This window comes from Suricata suricatta, chromosome 3 (assembly GCF_006229205.1).
Source record: "Suricata suricatta isolate VVHF042 chromosome 3, meerkat_22Aug2017_6uvM2_HiC, whole genome shotgun sequence".
NCBI lineage: Eukaryota > Metazoa > Chordata > Mammalia > Carnivora > Herpestidae > Suricata > Suricata suricatta.
In genome coordinates this window covers 105,349,530-105,377,149 of record NC_043702.1, presented here as the reverse complement: position 1 = coordinate 105,377,149, position 27,620 = coordinate 105,349,530, and the positions used below count along the sequence as shown (strand labels likewise).

The following is a 27,620-nucleotide window of genomic DNA, read 5'->3' as shown; positions in this document are numbered from 1 at the left end:
TGTCGGTCTGCCGGCAATGAATCCTTTCAGAGGTTGTTTGAAAAAGTTCTTTTTTCTCCTTTATTTCTGAAAGATTTTTTTTTCTGGATATAGAACACTGGGCATTTTTTTTCTTTCAGCACTTTAGAGCTGTTTTTTCCATTGTCTTCTGGCTTGTAAACTTTTTAAGAAAAGGTTTGCTGTCCTCCTTTTCATCAATCATCTGTACTATTCCCACCCTTGCTCCTCCTCCGGCTGCTTGCTGCTCTCAGGATTTACTCTGAGAGCAATATTCTCTCCAGCTGTCTACATTGTAGGCAGATGGAAAACTAATTACAAATACTGCTGCAATAAAGATTAGGAATGGTGCATCTGACAATCAGTGGTATCTTAGATTGAGTGAAAGATACTATTACATTTTTAATCAGGAAAAATAATCTCATTGGAAAACATAGGGCATGGGGATATATGAACCTTGTTTGGGTTTAGAATTCTTAGAAAATTGAGGAGAAAAAAATTTCAAACATGATGATCATTATGAGTTTGGATAATCCAGGCATTTTCATTTGAGGATGTCACTAATGCAGTTTACTCATTTAGTCCTTAACCATTTGTGTGCCATTTGGCTATTCCATTTTAAGAAAATATTCTTTTTTAGCACCTCGTGCTCCAACCAACTGGAGATTGGGCAAACTTCTTGGCCAGGGAGCATTTGGCAGGGTCTACCTCTGTTATGATGTCGATACAGGAAGAGAATTGGCTGTTAAGCAAGTTCAGTTTGACCCGGATAGCCCTGAGACCAGCAAGGTAAGAGTCACTGCACAGGCTCCTTTGTCACATTTATAAGAAGCATCTTTACTAAATAAATATAACACAATAGAATTTTTTGTTTTCCCTTAATACAAATTATTTGTGAAACACATCAATCAGTAAATAGATAAATATTTTTCTCTTTGAAACTCAGTTATATTCCTGATTGGATTTAGTGTTGCTTTGGTATACCTTCAAGGTCTGTTACAAAAGTTATAGTTTAGAGACTTTACTTCCCAAGGAAGTAAAAATTTCAGAATGAAATCACCTTGATGGTTTATGAAGTTTGAATGTTTTGCTTTTACTAGCAATGCTGTAAAGACTTAACAGTGAGTTCTGTCTTTCAGGAAGTAAATGCACTTGAGTGTGAAATTCAGTTGTTGAAAAACTTGCTGCATGAGCGAATTGTTCAGTATTATGGCTGTTTGAGGGATCCACAGGAAAAAACACTTTCCATATTTATGGAATATATGCCAGGGGTAAGTTAGTACTTCTTTTGAAAATAGACATAGACTCTTTCAAGTCTTAGATGAGGGAAGAAAAACTAAAACTTTGATTATAATATGTTAAACTATTTTAGACAATTTTGGACGTTTTAAATTATTGCTGGGTAATGTAATTTTATTTTTTGTCTTCATTTATTAACTCATTTTTTTTAGACAGTGCTGAGATACACTAAAATAGGTTATAGGTACCATAGCAGAACTTACTCAGATTTCCCTAAATGCTCTTAAAATAACCATAATAGCTGGTTTATCCAAAGCAGGAACCAGTCCAGGACCACACATTACATTTAACTGTAATGCCCCTTCTTTTTTAATCTAGAACATTTTTACATGACATAGGTTTGACAAAGAGACTAGGTGCTCTGTTGACAATCTCATTTCCTAGATTTCTCTAATTGCATCCCCATGGTGGTGTTTAATTTATTCCTTTATCTTTTTTCCTGTAAGTTAGATTTAATATTGAAATTAGATTTAAGATATGGCATTTTATTTACTAGAATGCTTCATAGATGATCCTGAGTATTTCATATTGCATCCCATTAGGAGACCTACAGTTTCTGGTTGCTCCTCTCATAATGATGCCAAGACTGAGTGTTAGATTAGGGTAATTGACAGCCATATTCCTCTAGTGTTAGGATTTTGTTGATTCCTGAAGACCAGAAAGTAACCTGAGCTATTAGCAATGGTGCATAAGAATATCCAGTTCTTGGGGCATCTGGGGGGCTCAGTAGGTTGAGTGTCCAACTCTTGGTTTCAGCTCAAGTCATGATCTCACAGTTGGTGAGCTCAAGTCCCAGGTGGGTCTCCTCACTGCCTGTGCAGAGACTGCTTGGGGATTCTCTCACGCTTCTCTTCTCTGTCCCTCCCTCACTCATGCTCACGTGCTCTCTCTAAGTAAGGTTAAAAAAAAAAAAAGAATATCCAGTTCCTTTTCAGTCATCAACGTAATGTTTTTAACACAGATTAGTAATTGTTATTCCTTGGATGTTATTTTTAGTATTTGTAGGATATATTTTAATATTAATGTTTTTTCAAGATGGTGGTACATTTACTCTTTTAAAAATACATGCAATTGGCAATGAGAAAGAATGACATATGGCCATTTGTAGGAAAGTGGATGGACCTCGAGGGTGTCATGCTAAGTGAAATAAGTCAGGCAGAGGAGGACAGATACCATATGTTTGCACTCATAGGTCTAACAGGAGAACAGGAGAAACCGAATGGAGGACCAGGGGGAGGGGAAGAGGGAAAGAGAGTTGGGGAGAGAGAGGGACGCAAAACTTGGGAGACTATTGAATACTGAAAACAAACTGAGAGTTGAAGGGGAAGGGGGAGAGGGGGAAAAGAGGTGGTGGTGATGGAGGAGGGCACTTGTGGGGAAGAGCACTGGGTATGGAAACCAATTTGACAAACTATTTTAAAAAATAAATTAATTTTAAAAATATCAAAAAAAAATACATGCATTCAAGGCATCTGGGTGGCTCAGTTCGTTGAACATCTGACTTCGGCTCAGGTCATAATCTCATGGTTTGTGAGTTCGAGCCCCATGTCAGGCTCTGAGCTGTCAGCACAGAGCCTGCTTTGGATTCTGTGTCTTCCCCTCCCCTGCTTGTGTTTTGTCTCTCTCTCAAAAATGAATAAATGTTAAAAAAAAATTTTTTTAAATACCTGCATTTGTGTGATTTACAGGTAGCATATATTAGGAAAAAGATTTACTTTTAAAAGATTTAAAACAGTAATGGTTTTAATCATCCTGTTTCACAAGAGCAGCAATAAACTTTTACTTTTTCGTCATCATGAATAATTGTTTATAGAGAGACTGCTATTACTTATCATTGCTACTTTGTATTTTCAAAGATTCTGTCAATAGTGTAAATTAGTTGTGTTTTTTAAAAATTCCTTTGGAAAACAAATTGGTGGGATGTATTTAAATGCCATAGAAATCTTGAAGACTTTGAAAACTTTTGACCTGGTGATTTTGCATAAATTCATTCTACAGAAGTAATACAAAAGAAAAAGTTGTGTATATTTATTTTAGTATTGTCTGTGATAGAAAATGAGTGCCCATAGTGGAATTAAATTATGATGGCACCGTTCAAAAGAATATATTAAAATGGTGAAGGCTCTGTTGTAAAGTTGGAGGAAGTAGTTACAGTAGGAGGGAGAAAAAGAATATAAGAGACTTTTTAATAATCATAATGATATTTTTTAAGTACCTGTATTTGGACAAGGATGGGAGGAATTTAAAAAATGAAAATGTGTTATGTTAGGATTGTGATTCTTCTCTTTTATTCAGATTTTGATTGCATTTGTATAATAAATATTTAAATTGGAAATAGAAAATAATTCTGAATAGTGTGAATAGAGACCCAGATTGTTGAGGATAAGATTAAATGGTTGGGGTGCTTGGTAGCTCAGCTGGTTGAGTGTCTGACTATTGATTTCAGCCTAGGTCATGATCTCATGGTTCCTGAGCTTGAACCCTGAGCCCCAGAGCCTGCTTGGAATTCTCTGTCTCTGCTCTTCTCCCACATATGTGTTTTTGAGCACTCTCTCTCTCAAAATAAGTAAACTTCAAATTTAAAAAAAAGATTAAATGGTTAATTGGCTGGAACTGATTTACATCACAAATGAAGATGGGTGATCTTAATATATTTAGCAGTTTTAAGACTGAACCAGGACCATTCAGGAAGAGGTGTTAGATTATGTTTCTCATTAGCTTCACTTGGTTTTGTAAGGGCAGCTATCTCTTCAAAGTACTGGTTGTCAGTAAAATCATGCTACTAAATTAATAATAGTTCATCAACAATCTTAATTATATATATGCCAAGCCCATGGCATATAATGGGCTGGAATATATGATCTTATTAAGACTTTACTAAACTGAGTTTGTGAAAGAGGCTGTATAATTTCTCTCATTAAATTTACCATGATTATCTCTTTTGTCTTCGATTCATGCTTTGCCAAGATTATCATCCCATTTTTCAGTTTTCCCAAATATAGCCTGTTTATTAGTTGATCTAGAACTACTTTCTGAATAGAACCGTAAGGTTATTCTCAGGATCTGGACTAGCAGCTAGCAGTTGATTTCTCTGTTACACACACACACACATACACACAGTTTTTAGCTGTCACAGTACTTTGCAACCCATTCCACTTGTTCACACAGAAAAAGATAGCCATTTTTTTGGTACACAGGAGTAGAGACTACACTGATGCAGCTGTTTGCTGGACTACTGGCCCAGCTGCCCCAAGCCCAGAAGAGCCTTAAGTCCATCACTTGTTTGCTGCCTACAAGTAATTTGAGGGCTTATTATTTAGACAGCTCAGTTCTAGCTATATTATTTCGTGTATTACTATAAGTAGAGACACAATAAGTAGATTGAACAAGAAGCCACGTTGACTTGTAGATATAGGTACTTGGCTGCCTAAGGCTTCCCACAAATGTGTTTGCAAGTTTGGGTCACCTTGCGGTCCCTTCAGGTATTGTTCATGAATAGTGGGAACAAGCAAATGGTTAAACCTGTAAAGCCTAAGGATCTAGTTTCCTATGGCAAAGTATACTGGTGGCCAAAACTCAAGGAAAGGCAGAAACATTTGGATATAGAATAGATTTTATCTTGCAAGAAACACTTTATTCCCATCTTTTAAAGTGGTGATTATTCATCAAATTTGCTCATTGGAATCAATTCAGTAGGGAAGCTTTTTCAGAATTCAAGTACCAGTGTCTCACCTCAGAGTGATTCAGCATTCTCAGAAATGGCACCTCATCCTGCTTTAAAAAACATAAGAAAATTTGAAATTCTTCTTTAATAAAATATTTTCACATATTTTGAACTAGGATGTTGAGTATGTATACAAAGGAAAACTTATCCATTCTTTCTCTTGAGAAGTAAATTAGCAAATATCAAACAAATAAGATTCAAGTAGAGCATATGGGAAAGAGCAAGTAGGAAAAAGAAAAATATATTCAGGGCAAAGAATGCAAGATTTTGTTTATTTTTAATTAATTAATTTAGAACATGAGTAGGGGAGGGACAGAGAGGGACGGGAGAGAGAATCCCAAGCAGGCTCTGTACAGTTGGTACAGAGCCCAAAGCAGGGTTCAATCCAGCGAACTGTGAGATCATGACCTGAGCCGAAATCAAGAGTCAGAAACTTAACCAACTGAGTTAACCAGGTGCCCCACCCCCCCAAAAAAGCAAGATTTTAAAAAGTACAATCGGAAGAACAGGAGATAGAACCAACATAGTCATGGAAACAAGGGCATCAGTCAAAAAATAGTTTTAAAAGGCTTCTTTCAGCTATGACCATACTCTTCAAGGGTTCAAGTCAGGGAATGTAGGAGAATTTATGTTAATTAGGTGGCATATAATGTCCTTAATGAGAATCCCTGTACTCTCCAACTAAAGTCTCCTGGTTATGAACTACAGATCCTCTTAAAAATATTTGATAGTTTTCATTTCAAACCATACCATAGTTTTTTTTTTTTTCTTTTAGGGCTCAATTAAGGACCAATTAAAAGCATACGGAGCTCTTACTGAGAATGTGACTAGGAAATATACCCGTCAGATTCTGGAAGGCGTACATTATTTGCACAGTAATATGATTGTTCATAGAGATATCAAAGGTAAGTGATGAAGTATTTTTTAAATACACAGTTTTTTTTTTAATCTGAATGAAACAAGTGATACGATTAAGAAATTTAACATTTAAATTACTATGTCTACCTTTAAAATATCTTAGGAAAGCCGTTCTGCATTCATCAGTGTTCTGACTGATGTTCAGGTCTTCACAAGCAGGTAGCTCATCTCTGAGGGTTCCAGAATCAATAAAGTTCAAATGATCATACAAATGAGACCTGTCATACATAAGAACACACATATGTAGAGCATGGGCATTAGAGCCTAGTGGTTGAGAGCAGGCACTCTGACACCAGGTGGCCTGATGCAAATGTGGGCATCACTGTGATCTAGGTCAAGACACATAATCTCTCTATGCCTCATTCTTAAGGAGGATAATAATAGTGTCCAACTCATAGGAATTTTGTAAGGATTAAATGAGTTAATTTATATAGTATGCTTAAGACATAGTATTTAGGAAACACTCAGGTTAGCTATGATGATGATGACATGCTCTAACGTTGAGATCATATTTAAAGCCATGGGAATGGATGTCACTATCTAGCGAGAGAATAAGAAGAGGGAAGAAGAGAGCCCAAGACTTGAGCTTTGATCATCTGTAACTCAGTTAAAGTCACTTTTTAAAACTCAGAAGCCCAACTGTTTTCAGGGAGCAGGTATGTAAAGGAAGAGCACGATGTGAGACAAAAGCAGGTGGCAGAGATGTTTCACGTTGTGAGAGTGCTTACAACATTGAACTGCACAGCATACCCAGAGGCCTGATTCTGTAAAAACTGGGATATGGCCCACACTTAAAGATTATTTAATCCATCAGTAAGAAACACACACACACACATGTACAGGTGACCCTTGAACTGTGTGGGTCTACCTATTCATGGACTTTTTAAAAAAATAAACTGCTGCAACTATGAATATATTTTACTTATGATTTAATTAACATTTTCTTTTCTGTAACTCTATTGTAAGAATTTAGTATATAATACACATACAGAGTATATGTTGACTGTTTGTGTTATCAGTAAGGTTTCCAGTCAACAGTAGGCTATTAGTAGCTAAATGACTCCTTGGGATGGAATCAGCAAGATCTGGACCATAAGCAAACTATAGGCAGACAACTTAGATTGTTCTAAATTACAAAGGAAAAAAAGGAAATTGGAGGGAACTTTAGATTAGGAAAGACTTAAAAGATAGATTGATGAGTCTCAATATATGGACCTTATTTGGATTCTAATAAAAATAGCATATATTTAATAATATTAAGGAGTTATTGTCCATCCTCTTAGATGTGATGAGAGTTTATATTTTAAAGATATGTACTTGGGGCGCCTGGGTGGCTCAGTCGGTTAAGTGTCCGACTTAAGCTCAGGTCATGATCTCACATTCGTGGGTTCGAGCCCCGCATCAGGCTCTGTGCTGACAGCTAGCTCAGAGCCTGGAGCCTGCTTCAGGTTCTGTGTCTCCTTCTCTCTCTGCCCCTCCCTGCTCATGCTCTGTCTCTCTCTGTCTCAAAAATAAAACATTAAAAAAAATGTACTAAACTGTTTTTTGATCATGATGTGTTGAATTTGCTTCAGGTAATATGAGAGGGAGTAGCTAACAGTATGTACGGTGGGGAAAGATTGTGTGTACTATATTATTCTGTATACTTTTGTGTGTTTGAAAAGTCTCCTTAAAAGCTTACTTCTAATGTAGTTAAAATTAGCTTTAAAAACTTAGAAAGTTTTTTTAAATTTATAGTTTATTGTCAAGTTGGTTTCCATATAACATCAGTACTCTTTCCCACAAGTGCCCTCCTCCATGACCACCACCCCGCTTTCCATTTCCCCCTCCCCCATCAGACCTCACTTTGGCAGATACCGTATGTTTTCACTCATAGGTCTAACAGGAGAAACCTAACAGAGGACCATGGGGAGAGGAGGCGGGGAAAGAAGGAGAGGGAGGGAGGCAAATCATGAGAGACTCTTGAATACTGAAAACAAATAGAAAGTTATTTCTGATAGCTTGGCTGCACATTTTCTTCTCCGCCATTCATATGAGTGGGCATTGGTTCGCCATTGGTGATAACTCCATGGCTCTCTCAGTCTGTGACTTGCCCCTGACTGTTGCTTCCTATCTCATTGACTGTGAAAGCTGGCTTGTTTGTTGTCCCACTCTACATATTTTATAGGCAGTGGCTTTGTTTTTAATCTTTCTGCAAGTTTTGGATTATGGGAGATGTGAATAGATGTGAAAATGTGCTGTTTTTGAGGATAACTGGTATCCTTATAGCATGCTTATTAGTCTCATGGCATGCAGAGAGTGGATCCTGGACCCTCCCCTGGAGAGAGGCTTTGGGGAGCCATCGTTGACTAAGTGGGGATTTGCTGGGAGAACAGAAAGACAAGTACAGAAGTCCATGGTGGGGGATGCACACTTTAATTCTCTCTCTTCTATAGGGAATATTTTCTTTACTATTCACCCTCCTTCTTAGAGGCCATTAAAAAAAAAAAGGATAAAAGGACAAATAAGGAGGGGTTTTTTTCATATAAAATGTAGTTAAGGTAATGGAAGACTTAAAAATGAGAATTGAAGTAAAGCTTGAAAATTAGAATAAATGTGTTAATATAATAAATTGCTTACTTAAGAACGTGTTATGGGGGATCCGGGTGACTCAGTTGGTTAAGTGTCCAGCTTCAGCTCAGGTCATTATCTGAGTCAGCTCAGATCATGATCTCATAGTTTATTAGTTCAAGCCCAACATCAGGCTCTATGCTGACAGCTCAGAGCCTGGAGCCTCTTTCAGATTCTGTTTCTCTCTCTCTCTCTCTCTCTCTCTCTCTCTCTCTCTCTGCCCCTTCCCTGCTCATGCTCTGAGTCTCTTTTTCTCTCTCAGAAATAAACATTGAAAAAAATGAACAACAATAAAGCATGTGTATTGAAGAAACTAAAAATGAGAATAGAAATAATTTATATAAGACAGAAACCAGATTTACAATCCCTGAAGAAAGATTGAATTTAAAAAACGATAAAGGGAAAAAGAATTAAAAAATAAATGAACATAGCACCTAGATCTTGATTTCTGATACCATTCTTCACTAAAAGAAACTTGGAGAAATGCTGATTCTAGGACTGGTGCGGAAAATACACAAGTTGAGCCAGGAGCACCTTTTAGTGCCAGAAAGTAAGAAAATGCTTGTAAAAAACCACAAAACCCAAAACAAACAGGAACACAGTGATTCAGAAAATGGCCAAGGGACACAGGAGCCAATACAAAGAGCTCCCACTGGCCAGAGCTGGAACAACTTGAGCACAGAAATGCCACATTTGATTGTAACTCAGAGTATAAAATAAATATCCATGTGTTCATACTGATATAAATGAAGGATTGAAGCAATAAATGGGAGAGAGGAGACAAATGCCCTATGCTGAATAATTACGAATAATTTATGTAGCTGCTCAGCCTTCAGCATAAATCCTTGCATCTTAATTGTCAGCTGTGCATCGTGGGCTTTTTCCAAAGAGTACGAATGGAAAGGGGGAAGAGTGACTCTCAGTGTGGAACTCAGCAAACTACCTCAAGCCCCATGAGCAAGATCACGTTATAGTAAATACAATGAAAAGTTTATTATAAAAGGAAATGAAATTTTAGAACAGCTCAAAACTAACTTAGAAGAAAATTAAAACATATAGAGAAATTGAGACATAAAATTAGTATAAAACAAAACCCAGTAAGTACTAAGAAAAACTGTAAAATGTAAGATAACTAACATTAAATTATAGTAGCAGGGAAAGTGCTAGAAGTTGTTGATTATGAAGGTTGTCCTACAGGAAGTCCTTGAAAAGCTAGCTCCTCAGGAAAAGAAGCTGTGGCATGGGCTTCTCACTTTGTTCCAGAGAGACTGAGGCTAAGAGCCTGCTGTTGCTTTCTGCATCCTTCTCTGAACCTCACTTTCTTAGCTCTTTTCCCCTTCTTCTTTGTCATCCTCACCTCCCACACACTCCAGCCCTTTTCAGGAGTGAACCTTCTTGGGTCCTGAAGTGCACACAGCTGACTCTAAAATGTCCGTGTTTGTGTAGTAAGGCCCTAATGAGCCCTGGCTGGTGACGGGCATTGTGCCAGGTACTGCTCAGAAGACAAAAAGCAGCCTAATTCTGGAGACAGATTGAAGAGTCTACTAAGTAATTCTCTACCATTGTTTTTTTATTTTTAATTCTAAACAGCCAATAAAAATAATGAATGTTTTTTTTATTTTTAGGTGCAAATATTCTGCGAGATTCAACAGGCAATGTCAAACTGGGAGATTTTGGGGCCAGCAAACGCCTCCAAACCATCTGTCTTTCCGGGACAGGGATGAAGTCTGTCACAGGCACACCATACTGGATGAGCCCTGAAGTGATTAGTGGAGAAGGCTATGGCAGAAAAGCAGACATCTGGTAGGTTTTGATGCTAGGTTTGCCTGAAAACACTTGCCTTCTTACATAATTCCACCTAAAATGGAAATTACTGGACCAGATTTAAATGATCTTTTGTACTTTGGATTACTATCATTTTAATATTGCCTCTTTGTAGCTTAATATTTAAACAAAAGGAGTTCTGGAGCCTGTCTTCCTTTCTTTAGGAAGGATTTCATCTAAAGCAAATTTCAGCATTAGAAAACTCTCTCTTCATTTTATTTCCCTAAAGAACTTTAAAAGTTATTAATTTTTTATTAGTATCTTGTAATTCAGTTAATTTTTAACTTTTCTAATTTTAAGTTAGAACATAAAATGGTTATTTTTTACTTCTCACCCAGAAGAGTGTTTGCGTATTCATTTTAGGCACCTAAAGACAAACAATTTCTTTCTTTTTTTAAAAAAATTATCTTAATTTTTATTTAAAAAAACCGCTTTTTTAATGTGTGTGAGTGTGTGTGTGAGAGAGAGAGAGAGAGAGAGAGAGAGAGAGAGAGAGAGAGCGCGCGCGCACAAGCGAGGGAGGGGCATAGAGAGAGAGAGTGGGAGGCATACAGTCCAAAGCAGGCTCCAGGCTGTGAGCTGTCAGCACAGAGTCTGATGTGGGGCTCGAACTCACAAACTGCGAGATCATAACCTAAGTCGAAGTCCAACGCTTAACCGACTGAGCCACCAGGTGCCTCCAAGGGAAACAGAATTTCTAGTTTGTGTTCTTTGTAAGAGAAAAATTATATTTAATATCAGGTTAGGGAATTCTATAGTATCAAGCAAAAATTATAAAATGAATAAGGTTCTCTAACCATTTGAATTAGACCTTAAATTGTGGTTTATTTTCATTGATTTTATGTTTAAATTTTAGTTTTATATAATTATAATCCTTCAATGAAACTTTAAACTTGAAATCAAGTTGTATTTAAATGTATATGGACTTCAGTCCTGTTTCTCACGTAGTTAAGTGGCTTTCCTTCATGATGATGCTGTTTAATTTTTTTTCTAGGAGTGTGGGCTGTACTGTGGTGGAAATGCTAACTGAAAAGCCTCCTTGGGCAGAATTTGAAGCTATGGCTGCCATCTTTAAAATCGCCACTCAGCCAACAAACCCCAAACTGCCACCTCATGTCTCAGACTATACGCGAGATTTCCTCAAGCGGATCTTTATAGAGGCCAAACTGAGACCTTCAGCTGATGAACTGTTAAGGCACATGTTTGTGCATTATCACTAGCAGCCAGTAACCTCTACTGTGCCTCTACCCAGCTCCCATCAGTTCATTCACCTTCTCTCTGACTGCACTTTTCTTTTTTATAAAAAAGAGAGATGGGGAGAAAAAAAGACAAGAGGGAAAGTATTTCTCTTGATTCTTGGTTAAATTTGTTTAATAATAATAGTAACCTAAATTTTTTATATTTAATCTTTTTTTTTCCCTTTTAAGAACTTGAAACTCCTTTTTTTTTTAAATTTTTTATAATGTACTGATGTGGTTCAGAGAGATAAAGCACTTTAGTACATAGTCGCTCTTTTTAGTACAAACAAATCATTTAGAATACCTAAAGATTGTAGAGTCTTTCCCTGTGTCACTGACAGATTGGTGGTGATGGGGAGACATGGAAAACAAGAAGAAAAATGATGTATGATTTGTAGTTTTTAGTGATAGTATTTAAAATAGATCCTCATTTGTGGGGTTGAGCCCTAAACTTGAGTTTAGGGTAGGTACTCAACTTAAAGAATATAGGTTCCTTCTTATATCTGTATTCTTTAGATCCTAACCTCTGTCTACCAAGCTTTTTGCTCAGTAGAAATCTTGATAGAATATATGAATCTCTAAGAGGTATGTTTATTTGTTATTCCTAACCAGTATAATAAGCAAATACACTATAATAGATCCATGTTACTGGAATCTTATAAACCTTGAAGGATAGCTTTCTGCTTAAAAAAAAAAAAAAAAAAAGGTACTATTTTAGTTGAAAGCAGAGATGGGAAGTCAGTGAGCAAATCCAAATTAAAAGGCAAAAAGAGATTGCTCTATCTGTGTGTGAGCAGGAGAAACCACATTTGCCAGTCAATAGAAACAATGAAAAGAAGCACTAAATATTGTTTAGCATGTCTTCAACTATGTTCTTTACCGGAGATAGATAGTCCCAAAATTAAGGGAAAGGAGAAATAATCAAAATCATGTATACTGTATCTCCCTATTTCTAGCTCCTGATTCCCCGTAGATAGCATTCTTTGGGAACTAAGAATTTAGTTTGGAGTATCATGTGTTAAAGCTAGTGTCATGAGATAAAATCATCGTTCTTGGGATCACAGAATACTAAAGCACCAAAAAATAGTTACCATGTAAAATTGTGGTTCTCAAGTGTCAGATGGGGTTAACTTTGCTTTCCATTTGGCGGTGCCTGGAGACGATTTTTCCTGTCACAACTAGAAGGATGTTAATGGCATCTGGCATCCCAAGGCTGAGGATGCTGCCAAACTGCAGCGCCCTGTCCCCACGGAAGTGTCCTCCCGCCCCGAGCGTCAGAAGTGCCGAAGCTGAGAGCCCCAACGTACAGACCAGCCCCAGTCACAAACTGACAGCAGCCTTTACAGAACAGGGTCCTTGCAAAACGTAAATTTCAGAGAGAAGGTGATGTGCAGCGCATAATGAAGGTGTTACAAGAGCAGATACCACTACTTTAAGTCAAGGGTGAATCATCTCAACAAACATCAGATAGCATTCCTTTCCTTCCCAGCTGCACATTACACCAAAGTCAGTAACTAATGTTGTAGAAACAACAGAAGTTAAACACGGAGCCTGTGAAACCCAGCCATCTGTGTGTCCTCTTTCCTCAAAAGTCTGTTCATAATTGTGAGAAAAGAAAAGCATATCAAAAAAGAGTATTAACTACTTTATAGGAAGGTTTAAGGTATTTCTAGCACAGCATATCCACTGAGAGCAAGGGCGTCCCTTAGAAAGAGGCAGCTGGGAGTCTCCCACTGGCTCTGATGGACTTAATGCTACTGAAAAATATCAATAACATCAGTAATTTGGCTACTTGAATTTTTTCAGCATATTAAAGCAAGTGCTAAGTACTTTATTTTTAAAGGTTAGAAAATAGTAGTCTTTCTGGAGGCCCTAAGTGTGATGCCTGTCATAGGATTCATAAGGAGCTCTGGTACTTATTTTCTGCTTAAAGGTATGCTCTTCTAGGGACTCTTAAAATGCTTTGTTTCTGAAGACAGGTAGATCTTGGTTTCCTGTATCAAGGTCCTATCTGGCATTTTCTGTAGGAATGTTTGAAATACCACTAGCTAGTCTGAGAAAAAATCAAGGCACAAATATGCTTGTCAAAGTTTCTCCCATACCCTCATAATCAAAGGAAACAGCTTCCAAGGAAGAATATGAATTAGTGTCGACCCACCCCCTGGAAAATCAACTGCCAAATCTCATACTATAAACAAAGTAACCAAGGATGTGGATCTATTATAATTTACCTTTTATGAGTGAAGGCATCTCTTCTGCTTGAGCAAGATGGTATCTGGACCAGTGGGCTTTTCCTTCATTCCTTGTTTTGTGTGGTCCTGATTTCCTTTGGGCTCATTTTTGGTCTGTCAGGGTAACCAGCAGTGTAGAATGAGACATGCTCTTTAGAGAGAAATCTTGGACTGTGAAACCCAGAGCAAAATCGTTTGCTTTCTTCAGTCTCTTTTTTCTTCTCTAAGTGCCATAGAAAATAAATTCACCTGAAAAGAAATCACTGCTTTAACACTGCTGCAGAAGACCTTTGTTTTATAAGAAAAACATGGGAAAGTATTGTTCTTTATGTAAAGACTTTAAAATAGACTAATAGTTTACAGAATTATTATATAAAATGTGATGTGAATTTATTTCAAACAAGTTATAAAGGTACCAAAACCACAATTAAAGTTAATATATTATACAAAAACTACTAGAACAAAAAAGCTTGAATGGGATGAGGTGTGAAAGACCAAAAGTAAATTAAAAAAAATTTTAATAAAAGAAACCCCCCCCTCCATTAGGGGCAGTTAAATATAACACTCCAATTTTTTTCTTTCTAATAATGGTATGGATCAACAAATGGAATTTGAACTTTTAAAGATGACTCACTGTATTTTGTTTTTTAAATGCACAACTGATTCTTCTATACTGTAATGTTTCTTTGCTGAGGCTGGAAAATGGCCAGACTGCTGACTTTGTGCCTTTAAAATGTGCTCTGCTTTGATCGTGGCAGACTTCTTGGTGCTGGAGAAGATTCACTAGCAGTCTTATATGTGCTTTTCAGGAAATATCTTTCTACGTAGGCCTTGAGAGATTCAAAATGGCATGACTTAGGCTTGGACCAAATATAAAATCTTTTACATTGCAAACAAACTGTACTGAATAAAAGGGTTGAAAAGTATCGCAATGACTAATGGAAATTTTGATGGCAATTCTTTAAAATGTATTTGAAAGTGTACAGACTTTGAAATTTTCAGTATGAATATCTTGAAAGTGTTTCAGTTTTTCTCATTTACAAAACATGTTTCTAACTTGAAAATGCCTTAGAAAGTTCTCAAAGGCAGTCAACCTTACATAATTTATATGAGATTGGAATGTTAATGCATAGACTGAAATATAAAAGAAAAAACTTATTTCAGAGTAAGTTGAATTGGCTTTCACTTGAGGGAGGCTTTATCTTATTCCCAATAGCAAGTCCATGAAAAAGGTGGAATTATTTCATTAATAGCTCTCTGCTTTAGCTCTTACATATGTCAGGTGTCATCTGTAGTGCTTCCTGAGATAGAGTTGTTCTAAGATACGTGTAGACACTAACAAAATCAAATCTGAATAGTATAGGGATGACCAAGCTTGAGTGCAAAAGCCAAGATGTTCACAGACGCAGACTCTTTGACCCACAGCAGAGCTCTGTGCCAGTGGTTTCATTTGGGGTCTAGAGACCACTAGCTTGATACAGTCACCTGGTGTCAAATATAGGAATCTATCAATTTCTTTTATAGACCATGAGACTTTTTCACTTCCTTATTCAACAATTGCGGTTTATTATGTCAGGCACTGCATTTATTTATCTTTAAGTAGGTCACAGTCTAGGAGGAAACATGGGCAAACGGATTCTTATTTTATGTCATACCCTAACTGAAAGTTTAGCACTGATTTTTTAAAATTCTTTTTTCTTTAAATGTTTATTTATTTACTTAGAGAGTAGGAGAGGGGCAGAGAGAAGAGAGATCGAGCATCCTAAGTGGGTTCTGCACTGACAGTGCAGAGCCTGTTGTGGGGCTGGGACTCACAAACTGTGAGATTGTGACCTGAGTTGAAATCAAGAGTCGGAAATCAAGAGTTGGACCCTTAACCAACTAACCCACCCAGGTGCCCCCAGCAGTGATATTTTAAAATGATATTTTTTTTGAACCTGGGGGAAGCAATTTTGGGTAATCTGGCTGTTATAAACTAAAATGTCATTAACAGAGATTAAGAGTATCCCCAAATTGGAGGAACCGCTAGGGTCAGGCAGCCTCTCTCTCAGGACTCCGTCTTGTATCAAAGTTCAGCCCCTATTCAATTCCAGTGATGAGGGGCAAAATTCCATAGGATATTTCCTGCTTTTTCTTTTAAAGAGAAAATAAATTTTTTTAGTTTCAATTATTAAAATGCCCAGAACATTTGATAGAAATTGAATTCTGCCAACAGTGTTACGTATGCTAGGATCAGGACAGTGTCTTGAGACCTCGTTTTATATTAAGTTTGGCCTTTTTACGGATGTAATGCTCATATTTATTTGAATTTTAAGATTATGTGTTAATGAAAAGCAATTTAATTGTTCATTTTTGGTAGTGCCTTTTTCTCTGTATGCCTTAATTTTATTTTATATCAATAATAATTCAAGTTACCCACAGAAATGAAGATTTTTCCAAAATCAGTAGGCTTCAAGAGTTCATTTGGCCTTTGGGCTATATATTGACCCTTAAACCTTTCTTAATGCCTGCTTCTTCCTACCCTTTTCTACCTCTTTTTATTTTACATATATATATATGTACATATTTTACATCTATATATGTTAGAGAAACATTAGCATTAGTCTGTGATAGACAAAGTGCAGTCTCCACTAGACGTGAATGCCTACGATAAGGATAGAAAGAGGTATTCTAATTCTAAATAGACAGTAATTTTTTTGCAGGTTGGTAAGTTGACTGTCAGCCACATTGGTACTGTCCAGATTATTTGTATAGCATGGTTCAGTGATTATTTTCATAGCAGGACTAGAATGGTTAATTTTGCCCTAATGAGGTCATTTAAATGGTTTACAAATATTAAGGCAATGAGACTTAGGGCAATGCTCAAGGAATCCAGGGAAAGCAGTTCTGATCCTTACTTTTTAATTAACATTTGGACTAAAAACTCTTACTTTTCTGTGAAGAGAGAAACTCTGTGTGTGTGTGTGTGTGTGTGTGAGAGAGAGAGAGAGTTGGAGCAGGGCCAGGAAGGAAGAAAAGGTATGAATGTTCACCTCGATTAGTCTCTGTTCTTAGAAGAACAACTGAAATGTGTATGACCTACTGACGTGGATGAGAGTGATTTTCTTCAGGTAGGAATGCCAGCCCGTTTTCCACGAGTAGCTAGTGCAAGTGATTGTTTAATAAAGATATTTATTGTAAATTGCCAAGCTCTTGGTTGGTAAAAGTAGATTAAAATTGAATTTGTGTGTGTGTATAATGAGCTTATATAGAATTCTGAAATAGAAAATTATTGATTTTGCATAGTTCTTCATGAGCTCTTTGGAGTAGAAATTCTTTCAGACATGAAAACAAGCTTCCTTAGCTTACTGAGTATTCAAACGGAAATTGTCTTATACCTCTTTTTGGTTGGCTGGGAAGGCGTGCTGTGAAGCCACTGTCCCTACTTCCTGGATACTTTAGCATTGCTTTGACTTCTGCCACAGTCTGGACAGGAGGCTGTAACAGGGACGGGAAGTATCAGGGCCAACCATCTCTCCATACTCCCCGTTCAGAGCTGTAGACGGTAATGAGCTCTCAGGGGAGTGTCAGTCTTCCCTTGGTGGTAGAGCAGACATGGTTCAGTCTCAGAAAGTTGAGGGAGGAGTTACAGCTAAAGAAAAGAATACACTTTTGTTACCTGTATACAGTCTCAGATGTACTTCTTCATATTTTTCATAATTATGTGTTTTCATTGATAGTACTATGATATCTTTGTTAATAACAGCAAAGGCATCAAGTCAGTGAGTACTGTTATTTAATCCCTATGCCTGATGACTCCTTGTTTGTATTCACAATCTGTATTATCAGAATCACTTTGAACCAAAGCTTTTATATTCCCTGCACATATAGCCAAAATGATGATCACTGTTACTTCTGCCCACCCGTAAGCTAATAGTATAATTGTGATAAAGCCGGTACTTGTAGAATTTGTATCTCAATCTATCCTTCAAGTAAAAAGACAGGTGCTCAGTGTTTGCATTTAGACATACAGGACTTACTTCAACTATTACAGAACTATATAAACATTATAAACTTGAGCTTGTACATGTGCCAATCGTATTGTCATTTGACCCTAGATGCTTATACATATACTTTGACATATGATGCCTCAGGTTGGTGGCATACTTTCTTCCTAGTGTCTTAACACTTATGAACTTGGGTTTGACTTGAGGGGCATTTTAGGAAATCTGTGAAGAAAAGTAGATTATGGGCTGACATGTGCTTAGTGCCATAGACATTTTGACATAAGGAAGAGCCTGCTCTTCAGTATACATGCAGAATTTGTCCCCAGAGAAGGATTTCTGAGTCCCTCTATGCCAGTTGAGAATGCTAAAGTTTGTGACTGTACTGAAAAGCACTTTTGTGTTCATTTATATTTTTTTAGAATTAAAAATAAAAACCATGTTAACATGGTGATTTTAGCATATGTATTACTTGGTGGGGAGAGAGAAGTAACAGAGTCCCATCTTAAGCTCTATTAGATACTTATGGATTTGACATATTCTCATTTTTCCAAAGACTTTTCTACCAGGAATAAGAAGAGAGGACTAGTGAAAACATTTGAGCTGGAAAGGCTTATGAGCAAAGGAAAGTGGGCCAAACCCTTGCAATACACCCTGTTCAAGTGCAAGTACAGTGTCTACAGATAAGAATACTTCTTTAAAAACAAAGTTGTTTGTAATACAATCCTAATTAGTAAAAGGTTTACATTTTTTCTATTGCTATTGGTTTTAAAATTTACTAGCCTGCATTCTGAAATATTATAAGAGTTAATACCAAAAATACTTTTAATGTCTGACATCTCTTACATTTCTTGGTTCTTTTTATTCAAATATCATTGTAAATAAAAGTAAACTTAGATAAATTTGAAAATAAACTTTTAATTGTTGCAAACTATGATTATCAATTTGTAAATTTACCCTTTGACCTAATGTACATTTTTTAATGTAGCCATTAAATTGTCTATATTTAATCTATTAGTTTCTCTCTGTAAACGTTTTTAATCTCAGTTGAATGCTGGGCAGTTTATAATTATGTACAAAGGTGTTTTTTTCCTATCAAAGTTGACTTTTGCACATTTTTGGAAATGTTTAATTTGTACACTGATTTACTACTCTGACCAATAATTGTTGATGGGTGTATGAGTATCATGAATGCGTGCATTGAACTACTGTCTGTGTTTTTATGTTTTAACTTGTTTCAAGATGTAGCTATCAGTAACTGCACTGCTATTACTGACTTAAATGGACTTTCTTGCTTTTACAAAGTATACTTATCTACGGTTCTATCTTTGTTCAAGAACTCAGGAGTTCAACATCACTCTGATTTTATATGTATTCTAAAATCATGACTAAGTTGAAAGTATGCTTGTAACTCTGTGTATCAGGGGATGTGTGTGTGGAGATGTCTTTTTCTGTCTGTAGGCACATGTATATATATCCCAGTAATTTCTTATTTTCATTTTATTTCTACATTTTTATGAACTTGTTTTATAAGGGTACTGTTTAGTTAGAATAATTAAATATATATAAAAGCTTTCTGAGAGATTATTTACTATATGAATATATTTTCAGCTGGCTGATCAAAAATATTTTTTTAATTTTGTTTTTAACCATTTAAACTGTATTTGTATTTCCAGAATTGGATGCACATTTACTTAGATATTAATTAAAATACTCTTGCAAGGAAGGGCATTGAATTCTCTTTTGAGAATTCTGTGGAATGCAAATTAAGAGGAAAAATAGGTTTTAAGGCAGTAGCAAGAACACACTGTCCACTAAAATGGCCTTTGAATTCTCAAAGCTATGAAAAAATGTGAGAAACTAAATTGTCTTGAAGAGATGTCAAGATTTTTTATAGCTCCAATTGCTGTTGGCCTGTCCCATTGTTTTTTAATATTTCCTATATTCTACCCTAAAGATTTAAACTTTTAGTTTTTCTCTTAAACTGGGCAAAGTCAGACCGCATTTATAAAACAGTACATTGACATATTGTGATCCTCTGTAATTGACTATAAATTGGTTTAGAAAAGTTCAAACATACATTGTTGTGTTTTTGACTGTACTGTGTATTTTAAGTAACTGGCAGAAAAAGAATTGGAAATTAAATTTCCAATCTGACAATGTTATTGTACTTTAGGAAAGCCTTGTTTTTAATATGCGGTACCACGTAAAAATTATTTGTATTAGGAATAAAGTCCACTGTTGAAGTTGAATGTCACTAAGCGTGTTATGTTACAAGGAGCCGGTATGATTAGAAAAACCTACCAGAAGCCAGATACAGTGTGGTATGTGCCACATTTCATGCACATTTTGACTTTGTGTTGTTCATTTGAAATTGTGCTTGTAAAAATGTATAAAATTTCTGAGTTTTACAATTTTTATGTACTTGTTTTTTCTTGCTGGTAAATAGCCTTTTTTTTAAATCTAATGTGAAAGAAACCATGTTTATATTTTGTTAGTGATCAATGACTTTGTTTATATGGAAATTTGTATATTGTTGGCTCACATCTTTGTTTAGATTTCTCGTGCATGAAGGCCTGCAATAATTAGCACAATGAAAATTGCTTTTTCTTACATGTTAGTTCATTTTTTGAAAGCTTGTGGTGCAAAGGCTTACTCTGAGTAACCTTCTGGACTTTGGAATGAATATAAATGAATGGCACTTTGAGTGTTAATAAAGCTGATATTTATTTCCACTGTGATTAATCTGTCCAGATCTGTTCTTGGACACAGTGTGTTCTCAGTCGTCCCTCCTTTGAGTTGATTGCTTTCTAGGACACCAACCACAGACTAACTTGGAAAACATTTCCGTTAATCTTCCCTGGATAGATCTGTAATGTCCTACCTCATGTGCTCTGGCATGTCTTTTATTTATTTTTTTAATGGTTTTTTTTTGAGAGACAGAGACAGTGTGAGCAGGGGAGGGTCAGAGAGAGGGGGAGACACAGAATTGAAGCAGGCTCCAGGCTCTGAGCTGTCAGCCAGAGCCCGACGTGGGGCTCGAACCCACAAACCGTGAGATGATGACCTGAGCTGAAGCCGGACACTCAACTGACTGAGCCACCCAGGCACCCCTCTGGCATGTCTTTTAATGGACATTTGTTATCAAAGTCAGAAATTAACAGTGATTAAAAACAAAAAGCCTACTACCAGCATGTAAGGAACGGACAGTCCCACAGTATTGAGATTGTTTACATTAATACTTTCATATAGGGGCAACTTAGTGAAGCAAGTCAAAAACCTCAGAATCTTGTATATCCTCTCACACAGCAGTTCTCTAAGAATTAATCCTGTGGAAATGCTTGCGGATGGGCTAAGATTGTCTGTAAAAGCCCCAAATTGAGCTTCTACATGTCCCAACAATAGGGGCTATTGTAACAAACTATCACAAAGTTGGTAACTTAGAACAGATGTATTGTCTCACCTCTAGAGGATAGAAGTCTGGAATCAGGGTGTCAGCAGGACCAGTCTCCCTCCAAAACCTGTAGAACCTTTCCTTGCTTTTCCCTTGCTTCTGGTAGCCCCAGGCATTCCTCGGCTTAGGGCAACATCACTAGTACCTTCCTGTGATGTCCTCCCTCAGTGTGTGTTTCCCTCTTTTAGAAGGGCACTGGTCCTATTGGATTAGGGTCCACCCTAATGCCCTTGTTTTAACTTGACTACCTTTTGTAAAGATCCGGTTTCCGTTTAAGGTCACATTCTGAGGTGCTGGAGATTAGGACTTCAAAATATCTTTTTGTGGGGGGTTGAGTGGGAGTGGGCACAAACTCGTTACAGTCTGCCTGTGGCCCCTAAAAATTTGTATCCTCCACACATGCCAAATCCATCCAGCCAATCCAAGCATCCCCCAAAGTCTTCATCATTCTAGCATCACCTCAAGGCCCAGTATTTCATCTGAACACCAACTCAGATCTCCTCTAAATCACCCAAATCAGTCAAGGGGAAGATCCAGGGTAAGATTCATGATGGAGCAAGATTCCTTTCCATGTGAGAACCTGAAACCAGACTAGTGATCTGCTTCAAGAGCACAGTGGTGGGACAGGTAGAGGATGGACATTGCCATTCCAGAAGAGAGACTTCGGAAGGGAAAAGGGGACGTTGGTCCCAAGCAAGTATGAAACCTAGCAGAGCAAGTCCCACTAGATTTTAAGACTTGAGAATAATGGTCACTGTCTCCATACTCTGTCCGGAGGAGCCCAGTGGGTGGTGACACTGCCCTCTCACAACCAACAAGGTGGTCCATAGACTCGCACCCTGGGCCTGTCTGTTCTGGGAGGCCTCTGAGCTGCCCTCAAGTCACTCTTCTCTCTTCGTTTTTGCTTCACGATTCCTTCTACAATTTATCTTTTTCCTCTCACGTTTAAACTATTAGCAGCAAGGAGAAACCTGGCCACACCTTCAACCTTTGCTAAGTATCCAACTTCATTACTTCCAAGTTCTACTTTCCACCCAAGAGAACACAACAGCCAAATCCTCGGCCACTTTAGCAGGGATCACCTTTCCTATTGTTTCCAATAACATAACCCTTATTTCCCTTTGAGCTTCCCCACAATCACATTTAGTGTCTATGTTTTATCAACAGTCTCTTCAAGGCATTCTAGGCTTTTTCTAACCTGCATCTCAAAATTCCCCCATCCTTGGGAGTGGAGGGAAGAGGGTGATGGTCATGGTAGGGGGCACTTGTGGGGAGAAGCCCTGGGTGTTATATGGAATCCAATTTGAAAATAAACTATTAAGAAATATTCCCCCATCCTCTACCCATTTCTTAATTCTAAAGCTACTCCCATATTTCTGTTAAAAAATTTTAAATTGAAGTATAGTTGACATAAAGTATATTTTTTAATTAAATTTTTCAAGTAGGCTCCATGCCCAACATGGGGCTTGAACTCACAGCTCTGAGATCAAGAGTCACATACTCTACCAACTGAGTCAGCCAAACACCCCTACATATTATGTTAGGTTCAGGTGTACAACATAGTGATTCAACAATTGTATACATTAATGCTCACCATGGTAAGTGTAGTTACTATCTGTCAACGTATGAAGTTATTGCAATGTTGACTATATTCCCTATTGACTTTTCATCCCTGTGGCTTATTTTATAACTGGAAATTTGTACTCTTGATGCCCTTCACTATGTTGCCCACCCCCACCCATTCTGCTTTGGCAATTACTAGTTTGTTCTTTGTAATTTATGAGTCTGTTTCTGTTTTGGTTGGTTCAATTGCTGTTGGGGTTTTTTTTTTTAGACTCTGCATAGAAGTAAAGGGGGGATTTGTCTTTTTCTGTCTGACTTATTTCACTTAGTGTAACACCCTCCAGTTCCCATATTTAGATTATTTGTTACAGCAGCACCCCACTTCCCTTTACCAAAATCTGTATTAGGGTTCTCCAGAGGGACGAAACTCTTGCTCTCTGGAGGCAGAATTCGTTTTTCCTTGAGAAATCTGTCTTTGCTGTTGGGCTCTTCAACTGAATGGTTGCAGCCCACCCACGTTATTGATATTCTGCTTTAAGTCTACTGCTGGTAAATATTAATTATATCTAAAAGATACCATAGGGGGCGTCTGGGTGGCTCAGTCGGTTAAGCCTCCGACTTCGGCTCAGGTCAGATCTCACGTTCGTGGGTTCGAGCCCCGCGTCGGACTCTGTGCTGACAGCTAGCTCGGAGCGTGGAGCCTGCTTCCGGTTCTGTGTCTCCTTCTCTCTCTGCCCCTCCCCGTCTCATGCTCTGTCTCTGTATCAATAATAAAACATTTTTAAAAATTTAAAAGATACCTTAGTAGCAACATCTAGGCTGGTGTTTGACCAAACAACTGGACACTATAACCTAGTCAAGTTGACACACAAAATGAACCATCACAGGTATCAAGCAAATAAACTAGTATATCCATACAATGGAGTTCTTCACCCTGTATTACTGACTGAAAGAAAGCAAGTTACATGAGATGTCTAGTATGATCCCACTTGTTGCTTAAAAACAGAAAAAATATCTGGAGAATATATATGTTACTTAAGGGTGGGAGAGTTATGAGTGGTTATTATTTTTGCCTCCATGTAATTTAAAAACTTTTATGATAAATGTATGTGTTTTTGTCTGTTACCAAATATTTCCCCCCAGCTTTATTGATATAATAACATATAACTGTATGTTTGACATATACAATTTGTTGACTTTATACACTTATATACTGCAATATGATTACCAACACAGCATTATCTATCATGTCACATGATTTCCATTTCATTTTTTTTGTGGTGAGAACATTAAGATCTACGGTCTTAGCAACCTTTAAGCATCTTATACAGTATTATCAACTATAATCACCATCTTATACATTAACTCCCTAGAACTTATATATCTCTAGCTGGAAATTTTACTCTTTGACCAATATCTGCCCATTTCTTCCAATCCTCAGACCCTGGTAATCACCACTCTACTCTCCGTTTCTATCAGTTCAGATTTTTTTAGACTTACTTCACTTATCATAATGCCCTCAAAGTCCATCCATCTTATTGTAAATGTCAGGATTTCCCTTTTTCTCATGGCTGAATATTTCATTGTGTATATATACACATCACATCTTCTTTATTCATACATTGACAGACACTTAGGCTGTTTTGATATTATGGGTATAGTGAATAATGCTGCAATAGACATGGGAGTGCAGATATTTCTTTGAGACCTTGTTTTCATTTCCTTAGGATATATACCCATAAGTGAGATTGCTGGGTTATATGGGAGTTCTATTTTTAATTTTTGAGGAACCTCCATACTGTTTTACATACTGGCTGGACCAATTTATATTCCTACGAATAGTACACCAGGGTTCCCTTTTCTCCACATCCTTGCCAACATCTGTTATATCTTTTTTTTTTTTTTATACAAGCTTATTTGTTTTGAGAGCGGGGAGGAGCAGTGAGTGAGGGAGAGACAGAATCCCAAGCAGGTTCCACACTGTCAGTGCTAAGCCTGATGCAGGGCTCTCTCATGAACCATGAGATCATGACCTGAGCCAAAATCAAGAGTCAGATACTTAACCAACTGAGCCATCCAGGCGTCCCAACATCTGTTATGTCTCATAGTCATTCGAACATTTAAGGAGGTGATAGCTCAATGTGGTTTTGATTTGTAATTCCCTGATGATTAGTGATGTTGAGCTTCTTTTCATGTGACTGTTGGCCATTTGTATGTCTTCTTTGGAAAAAATACTCAGTTCATCTGCTCATTTTTATTTGTTTTTTAAAAATGTTTATTTATGAGAGAGAGAAAGAAAGAGAGACAGACAGGACATGAGCAGGGGAGGGGCAAAGACAGAGGGAGACAGAGTCTGAACCAGGCTCCAGGCTCTGAGCTGTCAGCACAAAGCCCAACATGGGGCTTGAACTCACGAATTGTGAGATCATGACCTGAGCTGAAGTTGGACACTTAACCAACTGAGCCACCCAGGTGCCTCTCAACTGCCCATTTTTAAATTGAATTATTTATTTTTGAGCTATTGAGTTCTTTATATATTTGGGGATATTAACCCTTTATCAGGTAAATAGTTTGAAAGTATTTCTTCCATTTCATAAGTTGTTGCCTTTTCATTTGGTTATTTCTTTTGCCATGCAGAAACTTTTTAGTTTATTGTAATCCCACTAATTTATTTTGCTTTTGTTGCTTGTGCTGTATCACATCCAAAAACTTGTTGTCAACAGCAATGTAAAGGAGTTTACCCCCTATATTTTCTTTTAGGAGTTACATGGTCTTAGATCTTACATTTAAGTCTTAGAGTTGATTCACTTAGAGTTGATTTTTGTGAGTAGTGTAAGATAGGGGTCCACTTTAATTCCTCTGCATGTGGTTATCTAGTTTCCCCAACACCATTTCTTGATGAGATTATGCTTTCCCCATTGAATATTTTTGTCAAATATTAGTTAACAATATATTTTCTTAATTATGAAAATGTTAGATTAGCTATTCTTTCCCAGCATCTCATTCAGTAAAATTAAAGTTTGGCAGTAAAAGCTTTTAAAAAGGCCATATGTTTAACCAAATATTTCTATTTCTTAGAATTTGATTTCTGAAAACAATCCAAGTAGAGTTGAAGATTTATATCTGATGATGTTCAATTCAGGACTATTTATATAAGAGTTTAAACTGTAACTACTCTAATGCTCCCAAATTAGGGTTTAGCTAAATAAATCATGATATTGTGATACCATGAAAAATTAGTCATTAAACATTCATTCAAACAAAAGGTGAAAAGGCTAAGTTTAGGAGTATATACAATCATATGTCCATGTAACATCTTCATGGTGTAAGAACACCTACTTACAGAAAAAAAAAAAAGCCCAAAAGAAAATAAGCCAAAATGTAGATACCTACACTGCGAGTGGCATTATGTATGATTTGAATAACCTTCAATATGCTTTTCTGTTTCCAAATTTTTATGTGGCATGTAGTACTTTAATGAGATGAAAAGAAGCAGAAAATCCAGCTACGGTTGTGGTTCCTCCACTTCTTGAGTGAAACTCTCTTAGAGTAGGGACCAAAAAAATCTTCAATTTACTGAAAGCCATTTACTAAGAACTGATGTGTATGTTACAAATCCGGTGGCTGAATCTCAGTCTTCAATCTTTGCTCAGTTGACTGGCAGCATCTAACACAGCTGATCACTTCCTCTACCCTGAAATACCATGAAATGAAGAAAGGACTTCCAGGACTCCCCATTCAGGCACTCTAAACCTGTACCTTCTTTAAGGTACATCAGTTTTGAACTTGCTGAAGCCAAGAATCTTGGAGTTATCCTCTACTCCTTTGTCACTTTCAATACCCAGCCTGTCAGCAAATCCTGCTCTATCTTCAAAATACATTCAGACTGGAACCACTGTTTATCATCTTTACCCCTACCACCCTGGTAAGGCCAGAAATTTCCCAACTGGAGTGCTGCAGTCGCTGCCCTTGACCTTGTAAAGGCTTCTTCAACACAGCAGCTAGTGTAGACTGACCTTTTAAGATTAAATCAGATTGTCATTTCTCTGCTCAAAACTCTCCAGTAATTTCCTATTTTGTAATGAAATAGAAAAGTTTTGCAGTGGCCAAAAGGGCTTCTCAAACCACTTTGGAGGACAAGACTGCTGTGGCCCTAGAGTTTTATGATTCAACAGGTCTGGGGTGGGGCTGGATACTTTGCATTTGTGCCTCTCATCAGTCTGAACCAACTTTTGCCTGATGTGGATGCAGTCAGGGGACCCCACTTTGAGAGCCGCTATCTGTATGTCCATACAATACTGGGTACTCTCCCCTTCTCCCAGCCTCACTACTCCCCTCTTGTCTTCCTGTTCGACGCCAAATTTGTGTGGCCAAGTTCTAGGCTCACACTGCTCCTCTCCTGGGGGACCGTGTCTCACTCTTTCGGATCTTTTGCTGGAGGAAGGCCACTTCAGAGACGCATTCCGAAGTCACTCTATTTAGAAAGGCGCTATCACTTTGGGTCTTGTTTCATTTCTTCTTAGAGTACATAACACCGTCCAGGTTTACGGCCCACATCTCTGTCAGAATTTAAATTCCAAGCGGCCAGGGCCTTTACTTTGTTCACTGTCCTACCCCAGAAGCTAAAACAGTGCCTGGACGGTCACAAAAATGCTCAATAAATATTTCATTGCCCCACTACAGGAAATTACAGTAAGGAAAAGGTGCCTGCAACCTGGGAACACAACAGTCGAAGCTCAGGTGCCTGGCTAACTCCCCGACTCTACGACCCCGCGCCCA

The 27,620-nt window shown here is 37.4% G+C and overlaps 1 protein-coding gene across 2 annotated transcripts in view; it reads left to right on the top strand.

Moving 5' to 3' along the window:
- The window catches only part of MAP3K2 (mitogen-activated protein kinase kinase kinase 2), an 86,111-nt gene extending 74,383 nt beyond the window's left edge, over nucleotides 1-11,728 (top strand). For both annotated transcript variants that reach the window (XM_029934762.1, XM_029934763.1), the window contains 5 exons: nucleotides 638-786; nucleotides 1,137-1,268; nucleotides 5,796-5,925; nucleotides 10,174-10,351; nucleotides 11,367-11,728. In XM_029934762.1, the coding sequence (XP_029790622.1) occupies nucleotides 638-786; nucleotides 1,137-1,268; nucleotides 5,796-5,925; nucleotides 10,174-10,351; nucleotides 11,367-11,592 (815 nt within the window). In that variant the 3' untranslated portion in view covers nucleotides 11,593-11,728. The remainder of the gene's footprint in view (nucleotides 1-637; nucleotides 787-1,136; nucleotides 1,269-5,795; nucleotides 5,926-10,173; nucleotides 10,352-11,366) is intronic.
- The last annotated feature ends 15,892 nt before the right edge of the window (nucleotides 11,729-27,620 follow it).